The sequence below is a fragment of the Corythoichthys intestinalis genome, chromosome 22 (genome assembly GCF_030265065.1).
Source record: "Corythoichthys intestinalis isolate RoL2023-P3 chromosome 22, ASM3026506v1, whole genome shotgun sequence".
NCBI lineage: Eukaryota > Metazoa > Chordata > Actinopteri > Syngnathiformes > Syngnathidae > Corythoichthys > Corythoichthys intestinalis.
Window position 1 is genome coordinate 23,415,685 of NC_080416.1, and position 27,595 is coordinate 23,443,279.

General features: G+C 38.7%; 1 protein-coding gene across 1 annotated transcript; it reads right to left on the minus strand.

Moving 5' to 3' along the window:
* s100u (S100 calcium binding protein U) lies at positions 1-27,595 on the minus strand. Its single transcript, XM_057828337.1, has 3 exons — positions 27,379-27,595; positions 9,723-9,851; positions 1-7,398 (listed from the first exon to the last, which is right to left on the minus strand). Exons 2-3 carry the CDS (start codon positions 9,840-9,842, stop codon positions 6,748-6,750), a joined length of 771 nt encoding a protein of 256 aa, XP_057684320.1. The 5' UTR covers positions 9,843-9,851; positions 27,379-27,595; the 3' UTR covers positions 1-6,747.

The window sequence follows — 27,595 nt, forward strand, 5'->3', positions numbered from 1 at the left end:
TGATTGGGCTAGGTTGTCACAGTTTTATTATTCATGATCAGCGATAACACATTTATTAAGCGTTAAAATGATACAGCTTTTACATAATAAAAATTGATGGATTGCTTACATAGTGATGCAAAGGACAGTAGATGCTTAACACATACATACACACACTTAGAAGGCACTTAACAGGACAGCACAGTATCTCTCTAGGACTCTTATCATCATTTCCATCTTGAGTGGGGACATGTTTGCAAACACTCCCTACTGCTTTTTCCTCTCCGGCGTGTTTTTTGGCATCTGCATAGTGTTAGCGCTTTTGGGCGCGGCTCACGAAAAAGCAAATTACAAAAGACTAAATGAGATGTTTCCAAGCTGAGGTATGAAGTTCACTGTCAGTACACCAGTCAAGTTTTCCCTTTTTTCCCCCTACAATGGACAAACGATCACATTTAAAGTGTGTTAAGAACGTCTCAATAATACACACATTCATGCCTTATGTACACAAGAAGCTTAAGACTTATATGTTGCTATTAGTTACAGGAAGTACCTTAAAAAGAGTGCTGTGAATCCTCACTAAATTGTCGATTAAAGTCAGAATAAATGTGGATTCACTGTACTCAGGTTAATATGTTTATATAAAAACAAGCCCCATATGCCCAATATGTTAGCCGATGTGTTATATAGTTATAAAAAGATAGTATAAAGGCTGAATAGAGTGCATGATATTTACAATGGGCGTGCCAGGAGCACATGACTTTTATTTGCCAAGCACTTTGCATTGTGCACGTAGTAGTGGTTATGTTACTGGTAGTGGCGTTAAGGCCTTGCAGTATGTGCAACAGGAGCCCTTTTTCCCTGGGCTTGCATTATTGACGACGTGACAATTTACAAAGCATTAAATCGTAATTAACAAACAGGCGGAGGAGGGAAGCTTTACATACAAACGCATCACAGAATCATGATATTAGGCGGATATTTTTTCACAGGGTCGGCGTGCTAGACAGACAAGATGGCTTTCAGGAAATTGTGTGTGTATCCCAAGGGTGTGTGTTGTCTAACCCGGTCAGGGTGGAGATCCGATGGCAGGTCAAACGGGGCCTTTAGACTAAATGAGGGCCGCAAACAAAAAACAACAGGCTGGATTGGGAGGAATGTTTTTCAAACAACTCTGCAATGGAATTTTACACAAAATGTTGTGATTAAATGCTGCATACGGAAGAGATTTTATGATATTGTTGACTGTAGAGAAAGGTAAATATGGTTCGACATTTTTACTTTAATTTAAATTTGAATTATACTACATTTCCACTCTTGGATTAGATTACAAAAATGCTTTTCTTTGATATTTTAGTATCCTTAAACAACATCCCAATCTGGCAAGGGCGTAGGTTTGGTCTCAACATTGGTAGGAATGATTTAACAGCATAACATGCATGTACACTTTTTGCTGGGAACGGGATATTAATAAGACCAAACAGATTATTGAACGGGGGTCAGGGCTACATTTCTAACGAATATAGGCTAAATAATCACTGCAAAATAAATCTGAATTAAGTTGTACTAACTTTCAAGTGTATTGGTTCAGGTGATACAACGTACAATACAAACCTTTGTTTTCAAAAACTACTAAAGAAATGCTGTCAAGTGCAAGTCCCTTTATTAAAAAAACGGGGAGCTATCCAACAATGGATCCACTTCTGGTGGACACTTGAGCACCCCTGGACTCAAAGTATTGCAATATAAAAGTAAATTTGGGGAAAAAAATATGAAAAAAGCAATCTGAGATATCAAAGGACCGATCTACCGTAATTTTTTTGCACTACAAGCCGCTACATTTCCCTCTCATTTTAAATCCTGCAGCTTATAGTCGAGTGCGGCTTATTTATTTGGGTTAATAGGTCTCACTTTATATTATATTATATTATTTACATTTTTAGCGCTGCAATGCATGCTAGGGGGCATGTTGGATGACAACAGAATGGACAGCAGGTGGCAGCAGAGGTTGATTGTCACCCCCAAGAGAACAGGGATGGTCAAATGAAGCTTCTTGAAGCAATAAATGGTGGTTCATTTGGTCTTATGATGCTGCTGTCAAATAAAGTGGTACCGGATGATATCTTTTGGTGTAAATATCCCATAATACAGTGAGGAGAGCTGCGGCTTATAGTCCAGTGCGGTTTATCTATGAACAAATGCTGTTTTTGTGTCATATTTGGTGGGTGGCGGCTTATAGTCTGGTGCGCAGTATAGTGCAAAAATTACAGTAAATCTGAGGCAAACCAGACTCCAAAGTACCAAATTAGTCTCATGAAATTCTGATGTGTTATGTCATTTCACAGATTTTTTTTTCATGTCAGTTCATGTTTATGTCAGTGTCCCCCGAAGTGGATTCATTCTTGGATAGTTCCCCATTTTTTTTTTCTTTAATAACAGGGACTTGCACTCTGAAGCCAATGCATTGCATTACCATAAAGCACTTAATGCAAATAAAGATCCAAATGAGGGATGGCTATCTTAAATTTTGTTGTTCCTTGTGGAGGCTGGCCTGAACGCAATAGTTTTGCAGGTTAGCAAGTTCACACAGTTTAATGTTAATGCTAACTCTGATGAAGGTCGGACTTTCTGTAGATAAATGAGTGGTGTTACCCCCACCTCCACAACTTTGACGTCTTTTTACATTAGTTACCGTGGCTGAAAAAACTTCTAATATCCCTCCTCTCCGAAAGGGGCAGAGGAGGCATGTTGTCGACATGAATCTGTCGGCGCTGTGTAATTGTGCTTGTGTGGCAGGAAGGGTGGGAGGTCAAGTCATTGGCCAATCAAATGTGCATTCGAGGGGACAAAATGGACCGGCACATTCAGCAAGTGAAAAGGGATAAATTGAATACTATGCTAACTGATGCAGGTCAGACTCTTAGTATCAAATTTAGTGGTGTGTTCCCCACCTCCACAACATCTTTTTACATTACAGTGGTCATCAGCCAATCAATATGTGTTTGAGGGGGAAAAATGGACTGGCACACAAATAATGTTGTTTAAAAGTTGGTGGGGACAATTTGAGCGTCCTTGGTAGAGTTATGTCCCTACAACCCCTATGCAAACCTACGCCCTTGCAATCTGGGTAGGAGTCACCCTCACTCTTTCAATTTGTGAGTATTTCCACCTTCCCCCATCTTGTACCTGGTGAGGATCGTTTTGGATTCCTCCTTGCGTCTTAATTATTTATCGGCACCTGATCTCTGTCTAATTGTGGCTGTGGGGGGTTTAATGTCACTTCTAGGTGGAGTGTGGATATAAAAAGATGAAGAGGAAGAAGTAGAAAGAGGAGGAAATAAGGAGGGATGCAAAGTTTGATTAGTGGTAACACAATTTGTTTATTATCGGCACACAATTTTTTAAAAATCCATTTGTAAGTGACAAAAAGTGGGAAAATTAATTAGCATTAAATGAATGAAAGGGGAACTAAACCCAATTCGTGAATTTGCCAGGAAAAGTCAAATGATGCGTTTGTGGAAAAATTTACCTGAATAATTAATTTTTTATGGAGTGCCAGGTTGATTAAAATCAACACCTCATGTTAATTTGGGAAAAAATTGCCTTTATTATTATTTTAAGAACAAATACTTGTTAATTAGCGTTAGATGTGGCTAGGCACATTTAAATTACAACTTTTGACATTATAGGTTTAGTTCCCCTTATGAGTCAACCTCAAGAAACAATACAAGTCAATGCATTAGAGATGTCACGATATATAAGAAATCTATTCCCTTTAAAGTAGTAAGGGTGTAAACGCTAGCGTATTTTCACATGACACTAGGTAAATGTGCTTTATTAGTGGCATGCACATGCTCGCGGTGGTATGTCGTTAAGCTAGGCCACTTTACTGGCAAAGTTGTACAACATGGTGTCATATAAGTGCATTTGACACTACAAAGGTTTATATTTCATAGTCATAAGTTTCATTGTGGTCATATTTTTTTTAAAATCATATACTCTGGTTGCTAGCTGGCCTACTATTTAGCCTACTTGCTAGCTTTGTCGTAGTGAATTCTATTATTCTAGAACAGTGGTTCATAACTGGATGTGACAAGCCTCAGGGGTTCCGTGAAGGTTGAGAAACGCAAAGCTCTACTTTTTACACTGAGGCAAAGTGGCATTTTAGAGCAGGTTGTGGACTGGCTTGCCCTCAATTTACAGGCTTTGTTCCATTTCTTTCAACTGCTAGCCCTCTGTCTAAAGGGAGGAGACATCGGTTTCCTAAGTGGAAGGTTGACTGGCACTTTGTACGAGGACTTACAGACTATGAACTGCGTAATCAAAAAATTGTGTCATTTTACGTTATGAAACTAGTATGTGATGGAAGAATGTGACAATATAATGACAATGTAGACATGAAAACATAAAAAGGAACAGTGTGAACAGTTTCATTTCATTTACCAACGTAAAAATCTACAGCAAAAGGCAAAATTATTTGTCGTAAACTTGAAATCTGGAAGAAATTTGAACAGAACTTCACTTAGGTGTTGGCTTACTAGGTTTTGAATTCGTAAAAAATGCCTCTATTATGAAATTCCGAAGGCTTAGGTGAATGCACCTATGAAACTCGGTGGGTTCGGTACCTTTAGCAAGGTTAAGAATCACTGTTCTAGAAGTTGGCTCGCTTGAGATATCGATAAAATTATCCAAATAAAAATAGTCAGATAGTAAGACAGCTACTTATTAGATAGACTACTACATAATAGAATATTAAAATTCACATGTTATGCTAGGAAATTCAAATTTACAGGGATATAAATTTTGGAAAAGCTAGTAGGTGGCTAAAAGCTATGCAAGCTAAAGCTAAAATATTACTAGGGATTTTATCGAGCCATAAATTTAGGACTTTATTCTCCTCAGCACTGTTTTATTGATAGGTAGCTCAGTCACTAGCGAACTACACATCTCAAAAGTACCGAGCCCAAAAGGGGACATGGAAGATGAAATAAAAAACAGAGAAAAAACGTTAAAAAAAATAATAAAAAAAAGTGCCCCTAAAGGGACATGGAAGATTTTTTTTCTGTCAAAGCAAAAAAAAAAAAAAAAAAAAAAAAAAAAAAAAAAGAGATCGAATTAAAATGTTTTTTGACATCTAAGCAAAAAATAAAAAATAAAAATTGAGTTTTAGAAATCGAAGAGATCATTAAGAACGACTTGGACGCTCAGTGACCTGAGGGAGGGCAAAATACCGGAATCCTTTGGCAACAGATGGCCCGTCCTTGACAATTACATCTTAAAGTTGACAAAACTAGGAGCCCACCGTCTTATGTCATCATATTTCAGGCCTATTTCAAAGTATAACTCAATTAACCTGCCACAAGGGTGAACAAGCTCAATTGTTGCCATCGTTTACCTGGAAATTGAGTCGCACAACAAACGTTTAAAAAATAGCGTAATTAGGTCTTTAAATTTTTTTTTTGCTGCGAAATCAACTTTTTTTTTTTGCTTCGATGCAATTAAAAAAAAAAAAAAAAAAAAAAAAATCTTCCATGTCCCTTTCGAGGCACTTTTATTTTTCTCAACGTCAACTTATTACTTTTTTTTCCCCCATTTTCTTCCATGTCACCTTAAGGGCTCCGCCCTACGAAGGGTGAACAAGCTCAATTGTTGCCATTGTTTACCTGGAAATTGAGTGGCACAACAAACGTTTAAAAAATAGCGTAATTAGGTCTTTTAAATTTTTTTTTGCTGCGATAAACTTTTTTTTTTTGCTCCGATGCAAAAAAAATTTTTTTACATGAAGCAAAAAAAATGTTTTTGCATCGAAGCAAAAAAAAAAAAAAAACACTTAAAAAGACCTAATTCTGCTATTTTTTTCCCTGCTGTATTCTAATATATTTTTGCTCCAACTTCGTTTTTTTTTTTTTTTTTTTTTTTTTTGCTTTGACAGAAAAAAATGTCCCTTTCGAGGCACTTTAATTTTTCTCAGCGTCAACTTATTACTTTTTTTGCCCCCCATTTTTCTTCTTCCATGTCACCTTAGGGGCTCCGTACAAAAGCTCAGCATTCTAATGGCTGGAAATAAAATTCACAGGAATAGAAAACACGTAATAGCAATTCGACGAGTGGTGGTGAAAAAAAACAAAAAAACAAAAAAAAAACAAAAAAAAAAAACATGGAATGGGCATCACAACTGGATTAAGCATTTTGGCAGACTGTCAGTTTTAGGAAAACTTGTTACGTTGCTACTTGTAGAATAGCAAGCTAGTTGAATATGTAGTATAACTAATAGTTGTGGCTATCTAGTTCTATGCTAATTAGCATTCTATCTGTGAATTTCTAAAAGAAAATAGATCCAGTTAAAGCGAGTAAAACAGTTAGCTACTGAATGAAAAAAAGCTCGCTAGATACTGTAGATGGCTATTTAAATGAGATGATGTGTTTATTTTTCTGGATCCTCTTTATCACTAGTTTAGTGGTAATTAAGTTATCTAATGAGCTATTTATCTAGCATTCCAGCTTCACATTTAGCTACTGTATATAGTAAGGAAATTCGTAGATAGAAAGATAAGCTATACAGACGAGACAGCCATTAAAATAGCTAGTTATCTCTGTAGGATCTTACTACCTGGAGATGATCAATAGTAAGATGTTTAGTGGTCATATTCTTGATATAAATTCAAGCCTTTAGCTCTCGTAGTGGCTCTTAGTGTTGATGCAGGGTAATTATTATTATTCATATAATCACTATTAGTGTGATGGCTGGCTTGATGACTGTATTGTCCCCTACGAGGCAGCAGAATCTTCAGGCTTCTTCTCGGCGTCCCCCTGGGCCGCATCGGCCAACTTCTCAGCCGCTTCTCCGGCGATCTTTTCCGTCTCCTCCGCCACGGGGGTTTCCTCCTTCACCACCACTTCCACACTGGAGGTTGTCACCTCCACACTCGGTGGGGTCACATCAACGCTTGCCGCGGTCACATCAACGCTAGGCGGGGTCACATCGACACTAGGCGGGGTCACATCGACGCTAGGCGGTGTCACATCCACGCTCGACGTAGTCACGTCAACGCTCGGTGGGGTCACCTCCACGCCCGATGAGGTCACTTTCATACCGGGTAAGGTCACCTCAACAGGCTTTTTCTCATCCTCCTTTTTGGCTTCCAGCTTCACCTCCGTTTCATTCGCCTCTGCTTCCGGCTTGGCTTCATTGGTTTCGGTTTTGGGAGCGGCGTTCGCCGGCGCGGCATTCGCCGGCGCGGCGTTGTCAGCGGTGGCGTTCTGGGCGGGCTGGCCGTCGTTGGCGCGGCAACGCTGCTCGCTAACGGAGGTAGCTAAGTAGCCTACTAGCTTCATGTACTCCTCGAAGCCCACTTTACCGTCCTTGTTTGAGTCCAAGCCTTTGCCCATGTTCTGGATAGCCTCCTTGCTGTCCGTGTCCTACAGAGACAAAACGCTTGTAATTTGACGACAAACCTCAGGGGAAAAATATAGTGTATCACAAAAGTGAGTACACCCCTCGCATTTCTGCAGATATTTAAGTATATCTTTTCATGGGACAACACTGACAAAATGACACTTTGACACAATGAAAAGTAGTCTGTGCGCAGCTTATACTAGTATAATACCGTTAATTTATTTTCCCCTCAAAATATAGCCATTAATATCTAAACCCCTGCCAACAAAAGTGAGTACACCCCTTAGTAAATACGTACATCCCTAAATGTCCAAATTGAGTACTGCTTGTCATTTTCCCTCCAAAATATCATGTGACTCGTTACCGGAGTGCTGTCAGCATTGCTGCAGAGATTGAAAAGGAGCCTGTTAGTGCTCAGACCACACGCCGCACTCTACATCAAAATGGTGTGCATGGCTGTCACCCCAGGAGGAAGCCTCTTCTGAAGATGGTACACAGGAAAGCCCGCAAACAGTTTGCTGAAGACATGCCAACAAAGGACATGGATTACTGGAACCATGTCCTATGCATAGGCGGAGTTTGACTTTTGGGGCTGGGGGGCACAACATGTTGATGGCCCCGAAACGCAGTGTCAGCAATAAAATTAACTTACAAGAATATTTATAATAATGAGTTGTCAATGAGTTTTTTTTGTTTCCCATCATTCTTGAGGGGAATTCTGGATCAGGCTGTTTAGGCAATACTTTTAGCCAAGTTCATCATCGTCATTACGGGTGGCATGGCTCAGTGGTAGAGTAGTTGTCCCCCAACCCAGAGTTTGTGGGTTCAATTCCTCGCCCTGATGAACTCGTCTAAGTGTCCAAGATACTGAACCCCACATTGCTCCTGATGCTGCATTTGAGGGCCTTGGAAAGGTGGAAAAGCACTAGTATAACATCATTTACCATTGAATATGGTACGCCCGCCGGTGTCGTGCCAATGTGGTTACCCCAATCAAAAACTGTATCCCCATATGGAGGTAGATTTGTGTCTTTATTATTCAATCCAAAAAAAAAAAATTGCTGCAATCAAAATGTTTTCAGTAAAAAAAAAATGTGACAGCTATTTTTCTAGGAATTTAATTTTTTTTATTTTTTTTTATTGGAGTCACGTTTTTTTGAAGCAACTTTTTTGATTTACGTAATGTTGATTTCTGTTTGGGCCACATTTTGGCTCGGATGTTTTTGTCTTTATTATTCAATCAAAAAATAAGTTGCTTCAAAAAAAATATTATTTTCAAAAAGAAAAAAACACTTTTTCATTCATGGAAAACGTTTTTGAATGCGAAAAAAATAATTGAGATTGAAAAATTTGCATTTGAACACTTAATTTTTCATTTAAAAAGTCCTTTTTAGGACATTTGTGTCTAAATCATTCAATCCCAAAAAAGTTGCTTCAATTCAAAAAAATATTTTCAATCCAAGAAAAAAATCATTTTAAAAATAAAATTGCTGTCCCGTATTTTTTTTCGTCTACGGTGCTAGTCACATGATCTGTTCGAAAAATAGTTTTGACCCATTATAAAAATATATATTTTTGTTCATTCATTTTTGTTGCATTTTATTGCTTTACAACTTATATATAAATATATATATATATATATATATATATATATATATATGTATATAGGAAAGTCAATTTCATGCAATGACACTTTTCGGCCACTAGGAAGGCCCCCCCCCCCCCCCCCTTAAAATCCGCTTATGGTCCTATGGTCTTATGAGACGGGCGGGCTTTCTTGTGTATTGTCTTCAGAAGAGGCTTCCTCCTGGGGTGACAGCCATGCACACCAATTTGATGTAGAGTGCAGCATATGGTCTGAGCACAAACAGGCTGACCCCCCACCTCTTCAATCTCTGCATCAATGCTGACAGCACTCCTGTAATGAGTCACATGACATTTTGGAGGGCAAATGACGAGCAGTACTCAATTTGGACATTTAAGGATGTACGTAGTTTCTAAGGGGTGTACTCACTTTTGTTGCCGGGGGTTTAGATATTAATGGCTATTTTTTTGGTTATTTTGAGGGGAAAATAAATTAACTCCACGCACAGAGTACTTTTCATTGTGTCAAAGTGTCATTTTGTCAGTGTTGGCCCATGAAAAGATATACTTAAATGTCTGCAGAAATGCGAGGGGTGTACTCACTTTTGTGATACACTGTAACCTGAATTTAAAGTATCATTGAATTTGTAGAAATGGAGTCACGCGAAACAAACTGAGCAAACACAAGCTGTGTATTTGTGCGTTTCAGAGGAGAAGATGAGATAAATAGATCATGACTGAGACTTGTTTTGTGTTTCCTGACCGATAGGATGTTGCTGAATTGGCTCTTGACCAGGTTCTGGAAGTCTTTAGATCCCAAACTCTCCTTCCCTTTGCAGAATTTCAGGAAGACCTTGACCACTGTCTGAATGGCGTCCTCCATGACTCGCCTCTTTGATAACACACAAAGGATACATTGGATTAGAATCGATGGAATGAGGTGATAATAAAACGATCTAACAAAGATTTCATTTTGAGTGAGTGACGTGTGTGAGAAGCGGCCAGCGCGTGTGATGGAGAGGCACAATGGCCTCGGCGATCTTTGATAGGTCATCCGATAGGATGACGCTTCCTCCTCCACCACCCTTCGCTTCGGATTACCCGATGTGCTCATCTTGTGTCTCTAATCCACTCTCCCTTACTCGCACACATTCACCTGACCTTTTGTGAACACCAAGTTTGTTTTCAAGCAAAATAGGTCACTTGATTTTCATGCAAAAAAAAAAAAAAAAAAAAAAAAAACACGAACAAATACAAGTCGTTATATTTGTTAAAAGAAAAATAAAATCATTTTTTTTCCTAATTAAGTTACTATCATAGACTTCATACTGATATTGACGGGACACAATCCCCAGAAACTGCGCCTTCAAGTAGGGGGCCGTCCCACACTCCGCTTCAGTCAGTCGAAGTTATTCTCAAACACATGCAGCGGTCCAACGCCGGATTTAAGTTGAAAAAGTACGAAAGCTGTACCACAAACAAACAGATAGGATTGTCTCAGAAGTGATTTGTTCGAGGATTCAAGGTAATTATTATATTTTTTGTACCATGCATGCATTTTGAAACGTTGTGAAAAAAGAAATGAAAAAAAATTAACCGCTACGGTGTCATAATTCACAAAATTTACGTAAAATAAATGGTAACTGCCCGTTTTTTTGCTTTTAACCTTGAATTGAGACTGTTTTATATCCATATTTATAAAGAATTCAGGGATTTAAGCATTTATTCACAAGAATTTTCAACGTAAAAAGCTCTTTGTGGTGATAAGGCGGCAGGCACCACAGTGGCTGAAAGACGAGCAGCATATTACCATAGAAACATAGTACTATAGAAAACAAGCAGAATATAGGGCATAAAAGATACACAACGCCTTCTTAAGCCCGTGTGCGTCATGAGCAAGATTGACACACCAACTCTCGCAATCAGTTCTCCCGGACAGTCCAGAACAAATGGCGGGATGCTCTGTCCCAACACAGGAAGCACCGGAGAACGCCCGATATCCAACTGATAACACGACTGATAAGACTCCAAAAGCTACTTTGACGCTGAGGTGGCAAAATCCACAACCCTCGTTGCGCAGACAACAGTAACTCAAATAGACAATAATCCCAAACACACTATTCTTCCTGCCCACGCCTGCCCCGTGAGAGCCTTCAAAAGACTGAATGTGAAACTAAGCGTCATTTTTTTCCTCGGGACCCTTTTGTTGACTTCTGATATGGTGACCTTGGAACAAGCTTGCCTCCCCGCCTGAGTGTTTCTGTTTCACCTTGCTGTTTTGATCGCTGTCAACCTGAATAAATTGCCAACTTGTTTTCGGTGAGCTTTCTTTAAACCTTTCAAAATGGAGTCAGTAAAAAGGGTTAAGACTAGGGCTGCAGCTATCGATTATTTTAGTACTCGATTAATCGATGAACTATTTAGTTCCAATAATCGAGTAATCGGATAAGGAACATAAAAAATTAAAATACCTGAGCTGAGCCTCAAACGGTATTAAAAAAATAAATAAATAAGGATCTATGTAGGTACAACAAAAGAACAATTGGCTAACTCACATAGCAAAAGTCCGCTAGCTTAAATGCTATAAAATGCAAACTTTTTTTTTTTTACAGTGCTCTTAACAAATGGTTAAGACACATATTCCCACAAAAAACGGCTAAATATACCTATAAACTAAAATAAGAATATCAAAAATTTTTTGGGGCGCAAACAGAAACTTAGAAATCTTGGGTTGGTCTTAACAGGGAGTAGCTGGATTCAGCTATGTGAAATGAGGCAGACTAGATTTAATTTAATTTAATTAAATTGAATTCTCGAAGCAGCAAAACTTAATTCAGATTTTCTAATCGAATACTCAAGTTAATCGATTAATCGTTGCAGCACTACTTAAGGCTAAGGTGAACAAGGTGACTTTGGCCTTCTGGCCGGATTGCCGGGGTTCTGCCGGCCTGGGCCGTTGGAGCTGCGCCAGTGCGGGTCCGGCGGCTCGGCTAGCGCGATTCCAGCGGTCTGGTTAGAAGGTCAGATTCCTTCAATGCGCATAGCAGTGTCATGTCATAATGTCATATGATTGCTTATGACAGTCTTATGGCGCCACTGTCAAATAAAGTGTTACCAAATGCCATAACTAGCAATTAATGAAACAACTGGAACAGTAACTGAAGAAATAATTAGCACGGAACATGAATTTTGATTGTTATTTACATCTGTAGCGCTGCAATGCATGCTAGGAGGCATGTTGGATGACAACAGTGTTTACAGCAGGTGGCAGCAGAGGTTGCTTGTCTCTTCCAAGCGAGCAGTGATGGCCAAATGAATATTCTTGAAGCAATGAAGCTTTGCAGCCAATTAGCTCAAAGCTTAATGGTGGTTCATTTGGTCTTATGACAATCTTATTAAGTCGCTGTCAAATAAAGTGTTACAGGTGAATATCTTTTGGTGTAAATATCCGATAATACAGTGAGGACAGCGTGGCTTACAGTCCGGTGCGGCTTATCGATGAACAAATGCCGTTTTCGTGTCAAATTTGGTGGGTGGCGGCTTATAGTTAGGTGTGCCTTATTGTCAGAAAATTACGGTAAATAGAAAATATTATAAAATATATTATTTATTATTATAAGAAAAAAGTAATATATAGGAATAAAGAACATTTGGAGAAGTTAAAAAGTCCCAATTGTTTTATTTTTATCAGGAAAAAGTCCAATTTATTAAAACTATTACCGTATTGGCCCGAATATAAGATTGTGTTTTTTGCATTGAAATAACACTGAAAAAGAGGGTCATCTTATATTCGCGGTCTAGACATTATACCATTTCACGACGCTAGATGGCGCCAGATGTCATTGAAGCAATGTTCTGTCATGACAGATCTCAGATACTCTCCCCATTCACGACGCTAGATGGCGCCACATTGAACTGATGTTCTGTCATGACAGATCTCAGCTACTCTTTTTAGTTTAACCAGTTTGCATTATTTTATTGCAATGTTTTTCCCTATTCAGATTTGTTTCAAGACTACAATTACAGTTAGACTTCACTTTGATGGTTAATGCAGTTATTGCAATTTTGTTGTTTTATCACAATAGAGTGGTTTATTTACATTTCAAAAACTAGAAGCCATTCATTTACGAATGCGATTGCACTTTAGTTTACATATTTAAATGTTCAGATATTAAGATTTGAATGAGGCAAAATAACATGCTTTTTCTCTCAAATATTATAACAAATGTTATAATCATTTGTTTCGGATGTACTGTAATTATTTTCTGTATAAAAATTAATTTGGTGTTCAAAAAGTCTTTTTTCAAATTTGAGTCTTGAAAAAGAGGGCCGTCTTATATTCGGGTCAATACGGTACTTTTTTTCGCTGGTAATTTTTTTTTTTTTTTTTTTAAGTAAAATCTTTCTCAGAGAAAAAAAAGTCCTCTCTTTTAATACAATAAGTAGAGGTGTGACTGAATATCGAAATGGTGATATATACCAAAAGGTTATCGATATGCACCTGCCAAGAATCGAGATGTTGTTTTAAAAAGGTGTCAATGTTAAAAAAAAAAAAAAAAAGGAACCAACAAGTTGCTATCAAAATCTTCAACTACAATGGTGTCTCAGTTAACTCTATGGCTGCCGTTGATGGCGCTTGACGTCCAACCCATTTACACTGGGAGGGTTGAACGCACGTTCGTTCATTCGAAACCAGAGCATTCACAGTCACTCTTTCTGATTTTCAGGCCATTTACAAGTCATTTTTTGTTCATCTTATTGCATTTACAGTTCGCTTCCTGTTGCGTTTGAGTCGCTGCGTATTCATTTGGGAGATTCCTGGGCCACTTCCTGTTCCGTAACCCAAAATCAACAGGAAGTGACTAATAAAATGCCCCGAAATCAACAGGAAGTGACTCAAAATCAATAAAGTCATGATCTAAAATGCCCCAAAATTACCTCGTTGCCTAGCATTGGCTGCCGCTGACTGCCATAGACGTTCAATCCATTTGAAGTGGGAGGGATGGCAGCGAATGAACGGATGTTCATTCGCTGCCACCCTCCCAGTTCAAATGGATTGGACGTCTACTAGTGGTAAACTCTTTCGGATTCACAACAGAAGCTTGTTTTTCTGTTTATTAGTCGTTTTGTAGAATATCTTAGGTTGATTTCCTGACCAATGTATCAATAATCGTTGTATCGCCATATCGCGAGATCATTGTTATTTTTTAGATAAAAATAATAACTTCTAATTTTGCGAGTATTTGCACGTCCTCGTTTCCCATTGGCTACAAAGATGTAAAGCATGCATGCGTGTGGGTGACCTATCCTCACAGGAATTTCATTCACGGCTGTTTTGCATCGCAGGAATTTACAGGCCAGCCCGCCGACCGCCGGATCCTTCTTTCTTTTCCCCCGAAGCCACGAGAGCAAAGCGACATACTCTGGAGTCTGTCAGCTCCACACTTCAAATGCCGCAACAGCTACATGTACTTAAACTTTAGTGATGCACAACCCGAGCTATTTGCCGTATCGGCTGAAAAACATCTACAGTGGGGCAAATAAGTATTTCGTCAACCACCAATTGTGCAAGTTCTCCAACTTGAAAAGATTAGAGAGGCCTGTAATTGTCAACATGGGTAAACCTCAACCATGAGAGACAGAATGTGGAAAAATGAAACATAAAATCACATTGTTTGATTTTTAAAGAATTTATTTCTAAATTAGAGTGCAAAATAAGTATTTGGTCACCTACAAACAAGCAAGATTTCTGGCTGTCAAAGAGGTCTAACTTCTTCTAACGAGGTCTAACGAGGCTCCACTCGTTACCTGTATTAATGGCACCTGTTTTAACTCATTATCCGTATAAAAAGACACCTGTCCACAACCTAAGTCAGTCACACTCCAAACTCCACTATGGGCAAGACCAAAGAGCTGTCGAAGGACACCAGAGACAAAATTGTAGACCTGCACCAGGCTGGGAAGATTGAATCTGCAATAGGTAAAACGCTTGGTGTAAAGAAATCAACTGTGGGAGCAATTGTTAGAAAATGGAGGACATACAAGACCATGGATAATCTCCCTCGATCTGGGGCTCCATGCAAGATCTCACCCCGTGGCGTCAAAATGATAACAACAACAGTGAGCAACAATCCCAGAACCACACAGGGGGACCTAGTGAATGACCTAAAGAGAGCTGGGACCACAGTAACAAAGGCTACTATCAGTAACACAATGCGCCGCCAGGGACTCAAATCCTGCACTGCCAGACATGTCCCCCTGATGAAATCAGTACACGTCTAGGCCCGTCTGCGGTTCGCTAGAGAGCATTTGGATGATCCAGAAGAGGACTGGGAGAATGTGTTATGGTCAGATGAAACCAAAATAGAACTTTTTGGTTGAAACACAGGTTCTCGTGTTTGGAGGAGAAAGAATACTGAATTGCATCCGAAGAACACCATACCCACTGTGAAGCATGGGGGTGGAAACATCATGCTTTGGGGCTGTTTTTCTGCAAAGGGACCAGGACGACTGATCTGTGTAATGCAGACATGTCCAAAGTCCTGCCCGGGGGCCAAATGCGGCCCGTGGTCAAATTTCATCCGGCCCCCAGCCTCTGTCATAAAATCAATAACATCTGGCCCGCACACAGACTTAATAAATTGGTCAGCAGTCCTGCAACCAGCATATGAAGTAGCTTACACACGAAATGCTGCTCCTCATTTACCCACTAAAAGGCAGCAGCACTTTAACCCTTTATTGCCAAATGTATCACATTTGATACACCTAAAATTTCATGATTTTCAGACTAATTTAGAATTTTGACATTTCTTTTTGAAAAAAAACCCCAACAAATTATGGATGTAAGTCAACACATGAATCAGCAGGTTCCATGAGTCTTGTTACCAAACAAGACACGCTCACATCTACGACAAGATTACAGGGAAGATAGGCAGAAAGAAATTGAAGCAACTTGAAGCTAGTTTAATTTTACAGCAGTCGTATTTCGCAAGAGCCGAAAGAGTTGAAAGAACGCCGCAAAGGCTAGTTGCGAGATTGTTGAAATTATTCATTTAAAAAAATGATAAAGCAAATGTGACACACTGAATGGCTTGCTAATTTTTGCTTCAATATATTGTTCTACGTAAAGGACGTCAGCCAAGGTCGGCCCCCCACATTTTTACCACGCCAAATCTGGCCCCCTTTGCAAAAAGTTTGGACACCCATGGTGTAAAGGAAATAATGAATGGGGCCATGTATTGAGAGATTTTGAGAGAAAATCTCCTTCCATCAGCAAGGGCATTGAAGATGATACGTGGCTGGGTCTTTCAGCATGACAATGATCCCAAACACACAGCCAGGGCAACAAAGGGAGCATGAAGAAGCATTTCAAGGTCCTGGAGTGGCCTAGCCAGTCTCCAGATCTCAACCCCTTAGAAAATCTGTGGAGGGAGTTGAAAGTCCGTGTTGCCCAACGACAGCCCCAAAACATCACTGCTCTAGAGGAGATCTGCATGGAGGAATGGGCCAAAATATCATCAACAGAGTGTGAAAAGCTTGTGAAGAATTACAGAAAATGTTTGGCCTCCATTATTGCCAACAAAGGGTACATAACAAAGTATTGAGATGAACTTTTGGGATTGACGAAATACTTATTTTCCATCATGATTTGCAAATAAATTATTTAAAAATCAAACAATGTGATTTTCTGTTTTTTTCCCACATTTTGTCTCTCATGGTTGAGGTTTACCCATGTTGACAATTACAGGCCTCTCTAATATTTTCAAGTGGGAGAACTTGCACAATTAGTGGTTGACTAAATACTTATTTGCCCCACTGTATGTCAAATTAAAATGGGGTAAAGGTTTTTCTTGCAGGATGTCATTTTTTTCACAATTTCATTTGTTTTTGTCAGACAAATAAACACAATCGCACAAGAGATTCATTGTGACGACAGACTGAGAGTCACAAAAGACATTTTTTGAGTACAATTGTCACATTTTTGGAGCCTGATAAAAGAGCCGCAAAAGTCCCACTGTCCTCTACGTCCTTGTACTTTAGTGCAACTTGCCTTGTTTCCATCCTTGAGTGGAGCCAGTGTGGCGCCAAACAAGCAGCACTTCAAGCTGCAAACAATTACAGAGCAGGGTGGGAGCTGTCAAATGTTTGTGTGTCGTTGCCGTTTATGCATGAAAATGCACGTTGTCATTATTAGAAGTGCTAAAAGTTCTCACACGCTGGACTTAAAAGACAGATACTTGGGTCAAGAAAGACTTTGCAAAAGTAGGACTGATTCAACTCCTCAAGCTAACGTAGAAAAAAATAGACTAATGTTTTCAAGTGAATAATTTGCACTGAAAAGTGTACACAAATGCTTCCTCTAAATGAACAAAATTGAAACTAATATTAAATAGAAGATTTCAAGTTCTGCTGTTCATGGATGTTTACATTTTTTTACTCTACACTACTTATACTGAAAAGAAACCTTTTATTTGAAAGTACTATGTGACAAAATAAATGCTAAAATAGCCATTGCCTGCACAGTAGATTGTTTTTTCTTTTAATGTAAACTTTTGTCTTTCTTCATAAAAGCAGCAATTGTGCTGGATCCCTTTTATATACAATAATCTTCATCATTCACAGATACATAAACCCACTAAGCCTGGATTAAAGTGTGTATGACAGGATAAAAAAAGTCTTAAATAGCATGATTATGTGAATTAGAATCATATTTTGAGACGATTTGACTTTATGTTTTATATATTGTATTATATTGATACAATTTGGCAAAGTGCAGATGACGAGTAATTAGTCTTTTAATCTGCCGTTTAGCCCTGCCTGCCTTCATAGCGCTCTAGCGTCCCCAATGGAGGATGACGTTGGCAGGGTCAAGAGTTCATCTGATTTAGAATTCGGACCATTGAGGTGAAATTATTCAGAACGGGGAAAATGTGACGAAGCGAGCAGCAAAATGTCATTGGTTCAATCTGTCTACTACAATATTTTTACAAGATATTCTTTTCATCCAAGTATGTTTCCCCAATTGCTAAATAAATGGTATGGTCATGACAAATAACAGTCTTGTGCTAAATTGAATATGAGATATTAAAATGCATTTACTCAGTAGGACATGGCAAAATTAATCCATAATGGTCAAAACTTCTTGGCACCTCCCGAACGATATTTTATGCCACTGGAGTTAGTCGGCTTTTGTCATTTTCCTGCCGCGGCTTCGGAGAGCGTAAACAGACCAGGAGGCGTGACAGTTAGCCGACATGCTAACCCGAACCGAGTGACGTCTCAAAGTCTTATTTTCGCTTTTTGAAGCTAAAACCACACAAAACTATCCCGAATTATGTCACACAGCTGCGGGGTTGTCGATTGTCTTCACCGATCGTCGTTTCCCTGCTGCGGGCAGGAGAGCTCGTTTGCCGTGGAAGCAGCTGGAGAATGACTGCCGAACAAACCGGCCGACGTCAGAGGAGTGCGTAGCTGACACATGGTCAACACGAATATGGCGTAAATTAATGCTTAAAAACATGGCGAAGACGCAAACAGTGAGAAAGCAGCGTGCAGTTTTTGTGTGCAGCTAACAAGGCAGAATGTGCCTGAGGAGAACTTTCCTACATGTCTATCCATGATCACAGATAGGCAAATATTCCTTTATTTAAAGAAAGTTTAATCACAGTATTCGCGGCCATTTTTAACACAAAGTTGCAATTTCTGATGGGGTGGAAAATCTGACACAACACTGGGCACAAGAAGAGGGCAATAGGCCGAGTATAGCGCTCTCCTGGCGGGGGTGTGTGCGACAAGCCACCGGTCATCGGCCGAGTGGCATTCTCGGTGGAAAAGGAGCACTAAAACGTGTGCTATGATCCCAGTGTTTGACATAATACAAAACACGATGTTTACTCACTTCCTAGTAAGTCCAATGGTCCCACAGTAGTTGGGCTTGTTTTGGCCAATATCCACGGTGAACGGGAATCTTTTGAAACCCAAAAAGGCTCACACGCCTCTCCCTGGTGCAGCTACAAAAGCCTGCAGCCGTTTGGCTGGCGTGATGCGAAAAATAAACGAATTAATCCGCAAAATCAGCTGAATCCGCAGTCCATCTGCATGCTATAAAGCAATGCTGTATAGTGAGATGCTGACCCGGGTGACGTCACATTCGCATTCGCATTCGTCCTAAACCCCAGACTGGAGCCGGAAGTCACTCATTTTCATGGTGTGGGATTCAAAAATTGAATAAATAAAATGATCGCTTCCACACACATCCAAGCAGTCCATAATAAATAAACATGTTTTTTGGTGTCATACACACTTTAAACTAGGGGTGTGACGAAATATCGAAATGGTGATATATCGTGATACTTTGTATCCCAAAAGGTTATCGATATGCTCCTGCCAAGAATCGAGGTATCGTTTTGAAAAGGTGTCAGTCTAAAAAAATAAAAATGAACCAACAAGTTGCTACCAAAATTTTCCACCATAATAGTGTCTCAGTTAATTCTAAGGCTGCATTGACGGTGCTCAACGCCCAATTTATTTAGACTGGGAACGCTCGTTCATTAGAAACCAGAGCATTCACACTCACAGTCATTCTGTCCGATTTTCAGGGCATTTACAGGTCATTTTCTGTTGAGTCTGAGTCACTGCCTATTCATTTGGGTGATTCCCAGGTCATTTCCTGTTCTTTAACTTAAAATTAATTGGAAGAGACCCATAAAATACCCCAAGATCAACAGGAAGTAACTGAAAATGAACAGGTAAATGACCTTAATTGGCCCAAAATTACGTCATTGCCTGGCATTGGCTGCCACTACCGGCCATAGACGTTCAGTCCGTTTGAAGTGGGAGGGATGGCGAATGTTCATTCGCTGCCCGACCAGTTCAAATGGATTGGACAAGTTCATTCCAATTCACCGCAGAAGCTTGTTTTTCTGTTTATTAGTTGTTTGTGAATTATCCTTGAATGATTTCCTGACCAATGTATCGATAATCGTTGTATCGTCAGATCATCGTTATCGTGAGCTTTGTATCGCAAATCGTATCGTATCGTGAGGTACTGAGAGGTTCCCACTCCTACTTTAAACAGTATTACATGAATACTAGTGATGTCCCGATCGCATTATTTTTGCACCCGAATCCGAGTCACCTGATTTTGAGAATCTGCCGACAGGGGAGTGACCACAAGGGTGGGCCACCCCTTAAATTTGGTTGGCCACCCTAAGTGCCCCCCCTAACCCCCACCTCGGTAAAGCTACGTTCACACCGGCCGCTTCATTTGCTTGTCGCGCCGCGGGTTCCCATTAATAGTCAATGTAAACGCGTCACACGTGATGCGTCGGGGCGACGCGATGACGCCAAATCGACTGTAGCTCGTCAAATTTAACGCGCCGCCAAGGAGATGGTTTGGTTGAACTTTCTGCGACTGAGTTCGGCGTCGAGGAGCAAGCAGCCAATCGAATGCTTTTTCCTCATTCACGTGACTTTAGGCGAATAGGACGCACAGGAACGTCAATTTCATGCATTCATAACAGAAGAAGTTGGACCTCTTGGTGTTCATTTGGTTCCTGAGAACACTACCACTGCGGTGGTTAAACACTAATCTTAATTGAGGTAAGTGAGAATGTCCAAAGTGCGAAAAAATTGTGAATGTTAGTGTTTAATGTATTGGCATGTCGCAAGTGGTTAGGGAACGTTTGTGTTGCTGAAGAGCTAATGTTAGCAACACTAGCTCGACAGTATGTTATCAGTACTATCATTATCAGCATTTAGCTGTGCAGTTACGTAGCCTACTCGCGTATGGGTCACAAAAAAGACTGTTCAAGCAGGAAAATAGAAACACTAATGACTAATAGCCTATCAAACATGTGTAACAAGGTGGAAAGTTGGGGTGCCCAATTTTCCCACCATCTCAAACGCATCAAATCTAGTTGACTGACAGTTTAATCTTTTCATTGTTCTGGGGCAATAGCACTTTAATTATTTTTTTGTAAAATTGTGCTTAAATGTGTCAAACAAAAATGTAATTATCTCACTAATTAATCATCAATAAAGTCATTACTTGTAATGAAGTGTACTGGTTATTATTGTCATCACCTAAAATCAGAGGCTGTCATTGGAAACTGCTATATACTATATTATTGGCTAGTTTGATCTTTTCATTGCTCTGGGGCAATAGCACTTTTTTTTGTGTGTAAAATTGTGCTTAAATGTGTCAAACAAAAATGTATAATTATCTCACTAATTACTCATCATAAAGTCATATTACTTGTAATGTAGTCTACTGGTTATTATTGTCACCACCTAAAATCAGAGGCTGTCATTGGAAACTTTAAAACATTTTATGTCAATACAATATGGGTGTAAAGGTACATGTATATTTACAGAACTGCTCGCAATCGAATGTTAGGTTCAATACAGTTCTGTATTGAACGCTGGCCTGCAATCAGTTTACATAGGCCATGATTGCATGCTGCCACTACATTTGCAGTAATATTCAAGAGGGTATTCATTCATGATTGGGGTGATTAGGGAAGAATTTTAATGATTCATGAGGAAGCTTGTCCTTGATTTGTGCTACTGTGATCATGTGAGTTTTGTTTTAATAAACAACGTGCTGAGCAAGCAAATGGTTTAACATGTTATTCCTGTACTTTACTGAAACTATTTGTGACCCCAAAACCGTTTTTTTTTTTTTTGTATCGTTACACCCCTACAGTAAAATATGCCCCCCCTCTACAGATTGTGACCCTATCTGGCCCCCCCAAGAAAAAAATCCTAGACACGCCCCTGTCTGCCGATAACAAGCCCTAATCAGATTCCCTCAAATAAGTTGTTTTTTTTTTTGCTTTGACACTCACGCTGCCGAGAACAGCATCTTACTTACACAATTAATGACTTGCCACCGCACATTTCAGACTGTATACCAAGCTTAACTATGATTAACACATTTGTGCCTTTGATTGTAGAGCTACTGAGGAGTCTCTGGCCAGATCAAAGCTACAAACCTGTCAATCATCATTAACTTGAAGTACCAAACGGCAGCTGCACTGGTAGCCGAGAAAAATAGTTTGGTCGCACTGCTTAGCAGGAGGGAGGGTGAGAGGCTGTACAAGCGTGGAGCAGAAAAACATAAATATATTTCTTAAAATTAAAAACCCGATCCTTTTCACACAATTCCGATCCTCTGAAAAATGGCGCAATCGACCCGATTTCCGAACTTGTGATCGGATCGGGACATCTCTAATGAATACAATGTGGTCACAGTGATCCACCAAAGTCTTCCCAAAAAGCTATTCAAGTCAACTTGTACACAATTCTTCTAGTTTTAATATCGCAACGTATGGCAAACCCCCAAAAAGTCCCAATGTCAGTTTTTTCCAATATCGTTCAGCCCTAATTGATAACAGAAAAAAAACTTTGCTGGGAAATTATTTTAAATTTAATTTTGTTATAATTTAAAAAAATATATACTTCTTATTTTTTAAAACTAATTTTCTACTAAGAAATACAACTTTGAACAAGAATTATTTTACTTCTGTAACAAAAACTGTCATTAACCTTATTTGTGCTGCAACGATGAATCGATTAGCTCGAGTATTCGATTAGAAAAGAATATTCAAATTCAATTTTCTTGCTTCGAGTACTTGTTTAGTATTTTGTTTAGTGGCGTTGAATTGGTTTATTTAGAAAATGTTTGCATTTAGTTTTATTGATTAGGGTGGATACACTGCCCTCTGGTCTGCCTCATGGCTGAATCCAACTGCTCCCTGTTAAGACCAACGTAAGCTAAGTTTGTTAATGCATTTGTAATTTCGTTTATAGATATATTTAACTGTTTTGTTGTGGGAATATGTGTTTGAACCTTTTGTTAAGAGCATTGAAAAAAAAAAAAGACCCTTTTATAGCATTTAAGGTAACGGACTTTTCCTATGTAAGTTAGCCAATTGTTCTTTTGTGCATAGATCCAAATTTTTTTTATTATACGGTTTGAGGCTCAGCTCAGGAATTTTAATTTTTGATGTTCCTTATGCGATTACTCGATTATTCGAACTAACTAGTTCCTCGATTAATCGACTACTAAAATAATCAATAGCTGCAGCCCTAAACCTTGTAATAGTATTGACTTATTTATTTATTTTATTTTTTTAAAACTTCTATTTAACAGTTACAGTACTAAAAATACTGCTAATTTTCCTCCAAAAATACAACTATAATCTTGGCATGTTACAAAATGTTTTGTCCCTATATGAATAATTGAATAAATAATGTATAAATAAGTCTCATAATTTGATTTCTTTAGATCTTTAATTTGACAATTTCACATTTATTTCTCCCTGCCACCCAAATTTTAAAAGGAGCATGTTACGAGAAAAAGAATGCAAAATCCAGACTGATAATCTCATGATAAAACAAAAAATTTTTTCTCCATAAAAACATTCAAATCAACTTCGTTCTTATAGAAAAAAAATGCAGCAAAGTTACTTCCCCTGGCTTTCGGAGACGCCAGCATTAGCCTGAAGTGCAAGACAAACATGTACTTTTACGTCCTTCTGTCCATTCTCCCATAAATTTTTCAGCCTTGCGACACTTGCATCAGCCGTCCCACGTCACGGCCTCCAACTAATCCGCTTTATTTGCCTTAAAAGCCCTAAAACCAAACTCCCTCCCTAGCTCATGTAACAACATGCCTTACAACCGGAGGTTTCCCCTTTCTCCGCCCGCTAGAGAGCTCCTGAAGGCAACGCCAGTGTTGCCTTTCCAAAGTGGGCGAACGTGATCCGAGAGCGTGCGCACGCTAAAACGACACACGCATGACATCAAACATTAACGCGGGAGCACGTTGAGGTTATGGTTTGCTGGTCGACACCGCACGACCAATCAAATGAAACGGGCTGGAATCAATACCTACAGGCATATATTCTTTATCCTCTGCGAAGAACAACTAATATTACTGCAGCGCAAAGTGTTACTTTGTATGTCTGCACTGTACTGCCCCACAGTGGCCAATGTTATTTTTTCAATATCGCTAGATTAGGTCCCCTCCGACTGCTTCTTTAGCTAAATGTTACCTTAATCTTGTAACTAAAACCTATTTCTGGTGAAAAACCTCTATTTTGTACAGGTTTTTGTTGAGTTCAATTTCTTTTTCTTCCAGCAAACACAAATTTTAATGTGCAGTATTACAAACAGTGTTGTTAATAACGGTGTTACTATATACATCTTTGATGTGAAAGATGTTATACGTGTCAACATGAAAAGTAACATCAGTTACTTTGCCGAGTAACTAATTACTCTTACAATGAGGTAACTGAGTGACTACATTACTTTTTGGGAGACGTAATTTGTAACTGTAAATAATTTAGTGCTGCAATGATTAATCGAATAACTCGAGTAATTTGATTAGAAAAACAATTCAAATTAAATTTTGCTGCTTCAGGTATTCGTTTAATTAAAGTGGCGTTGTAATGGTTTGTTTTGAAAGTGTTTGCATTTAGTTTTATTGATTTGGGTGGATACACTGCCCTCTAGTGGCAACAGTGAATATGACATAACTCATTTCACATGGCTGAATCCAGCTGCTCCCTGTTAAGACAAACATAAGCTAAGTTTTGTTTGAGCTAATGTTTTTTAATGGATTCATAATTTAGTTTATAGGTATATTCAGCCGTTTTTTGGGAATATGTGTTTGAACCATTTGTTAGGAGCAGTGTAAAAAAAGAAAAACAACAAAAAAAAAACTAACTAGTTCATTGATTAATCGCCTACCAAAATAATTGATAGCTGCAGCCTTAAAATAATTTTATAAAAGTAAGATTATCAACACCGATAACCATTTTTTGAAGAACTATTTCTTTAATCTAATAATATTGACAAATCACTATTTTTTATCTTGTACTTTTAAAGCCATTTTACCCCTAGAACAGTCACTTTAATCTCATAAAATTTGATTCTCGGTCCAATCAAAGTACAACTTTAATTTTGGAACACTCCAACTGTTTCTACTAGAGAAAACGGACTCTAATCTGGTTATATTAATTATTAATTTTCCTCAAAGAAGAAAAAAAAAAACTTTCATCTCATTAACTATTGGCCCTTTCTATGACAATGATTGACATTGAAGTCACTTAACTGTTGGGCTGCAGCTATCGATTATTTTGTAGTCGATTAATCAATGAACTAGTTAGTTCGAATAATCGAGTAATCGGATAAGGAACATAAATTAAAATACCCGCGTGGAGCCTCAAACGGTATAAAAAAACAAATAAATGAGGATCTAAGTACAACAAAAGAACAATTGGCCGATTTACATAGCAAAAATTTGCTAGCTTAAATGCTATAAAAAAAAAAACTTTTTTTTTTTTACAATGCTCTTAACAAATGGTTCAAACGCATATTCCCACAAAAACTGCTAAATATACCTAGGAACTAAATTACGAATGCATTAAAAAAAAATTCCCTCAAACAAAAACTTAGCTTATGTTGGCCCAAACTTAGCTTATGTTGGCCTTAACAGGGAGCAGCTCGATTCAGCCATGTGAAATGAGGTGTGTCACATTCACTGTCGCCGCTAGAGGGCAGTGTAGTCGATTAATCGAGGAACTAGTTAGTTCGAATAATCGAGTAATCGGATAAGGAACATAAATTAAAATACCCGGACAGGGCCTCGAACAGTATTAAAAAAAAAAAAAAAAAAAAGACAATCTAAGTACAACAAGAGAACAATTGGCTTACTTACAATGCAAAAATTCGCTAGCTTAAATGCTAACTTTTTTTTTTTTTTTTAACAATGCTCGTAAATGGTTTAAACACATATTCCCCCCCAAAAAACGGCTACATATACCTATAAACTAAATTACGACTGGATTAAAAAAACATTAGCTCAAACAAAAACTTATCTTATGTTGGTCTCAACAGGGAGCAGCTGGATTCAGCCATGTGAAATGAGTTAAGTCACATTCACTATCGCCGCTAGAGGGCAGTGTAGTCGATTAATCGATGAACTACTTAGTTCGAATAATCGAGTAATCGGATAAGGAACATAAATTAAAATACCCACGTGGAGCATCAAACGGTATAAAAAAAAGAAAAAAATGACAATCTAAGTACAACAAAAGAACAATAGGCTAACTTAGCAAAAAATCGCTAGCTTAAATGCTATAAAATGCTACCTTTTTTTTTTTTTTTTTTTTTTTTACAATGCTCTTAAATGATTTAAACACATATTCCCAAAAAAACGGCTAAGTATACCTATAAACTAAATTACGAATGCATTAAAAAAACATTAGCTCAATCAAAAACTTAGTTTATGTTTGTCTTAGCAGGGAGCAGCTGGATTCAGTCATGTGAGAGGAGTTATGTCACATTCACTGTCACTGCTAGAGAGCAGTGTACCCACCCATAAACAATAAAACTAAATGCAAACACTTACAAAACAAACCATTTCAACACCACTTTATTTAAACGAATACTCGAAGCAGCAAAATTTAATTTGAATCTTTTTTCTAATCGAAGTACTCGAGTTAATCGATTAATCGTTGAAGCACTACTTAACTGTCAATGTTGAGTTTTCATGGATTTGACGCGGCACTAGACGTCCATTTCCTTTTGACTAGAAATGAAAATGAAATGAAATTGGTTCATACGCCCCTCCCGGTCAAAAGGAATTGGACGTCTATCCCCGTCAATGGCAGCCAATGAGTTAAGAAACAGTCCAATTTCAATCCCATGATATTTTCGAAACAACTTTAATCTCATAATTATTGCCTCAAGCTCTTTTAAAATTTGGTTGACTTTTCTCGGAATAAATCAAGACTTCATTCTCATTTTCGCCGGCTTATTCTCTGCTGTAGTTTTCCTAGTTGCCTAATCAAATAGTTTGGTTAATGTGGTGTCGCCCACGGGCCTCATGTTCCACACCCTTGCCTTTGGGTGGGTGTGCACAACTCGGAAAAAAGCCAATCGATCAGTCTAGGCGCGGAAGGCGGTTGGTTTTTGCGCACTTTGGATGCCTGGCGTGCGCAATTCGAAGTAAAGTCATAGGAAAGCGAAATCAATTGAAAGAGAAAGTGATTTAATCACGTTAGCTGTTGAAAATGTAGATAATTCTTTTACAACATGTGTGCTGGCTATTCAAGACTAAATGTATTTAGCTTAGGTGATTATCGCTTTCTTTTAGCTCCTGAATTGTGTGTCATCTTCTGTTCATTTAGGAGGATGAAATAACCTGTAAAAAGAGAAATTTTGAGTTTTTTCTGCTTACAAAGCTTTAAATTCCGCCTTTTAAATAGTCACTGAACGCATCAAAAAGTAATGAAAAGGAGCGGTTGATTTACGTTTTTTTCATGGTGGATGGACTTCGAAACGTGGCACAAAAACGACCAGCCAAACTTCCCGAAAACCAAGCAGACACAAAAGACAAATCCACTCACCGTAAAGCGTCGGGCTGAGCGTGAAAATATGCGCAAAAAGTGACTTTTGGAACTCCTTTTCTTCTCTCTGAGCTGCTGCAACGACTCCCGCTTCGAGTCCACGCAACTTGCCAAACTCGTACAACTGCTAGTCTCTTCCGTGATTTTCTTTTCTTTTTTTTTTTTTTTTTTTTGCTTCCCTTCAAACTTTTCCCCCCACTGACAAGTGAAAGGGCGT

Bases quoted from the DNA above. Each gene is read 5' to 3' on its own strand.
- s100u (XM_057828337.1), bottom strand. From the start codon at position 9,842: ATGGAGGACGCCATTCAGACAGTGGTCAAGGTCTTCCTGAAATTCTGC. The intron at 7,399-9,722 runs GTCAGGAAACAC...TTGTCTCTGTAG, and splicing joins AATTCAGCAACATCCTATCG to GACACGGACAGCAAGGAGGC.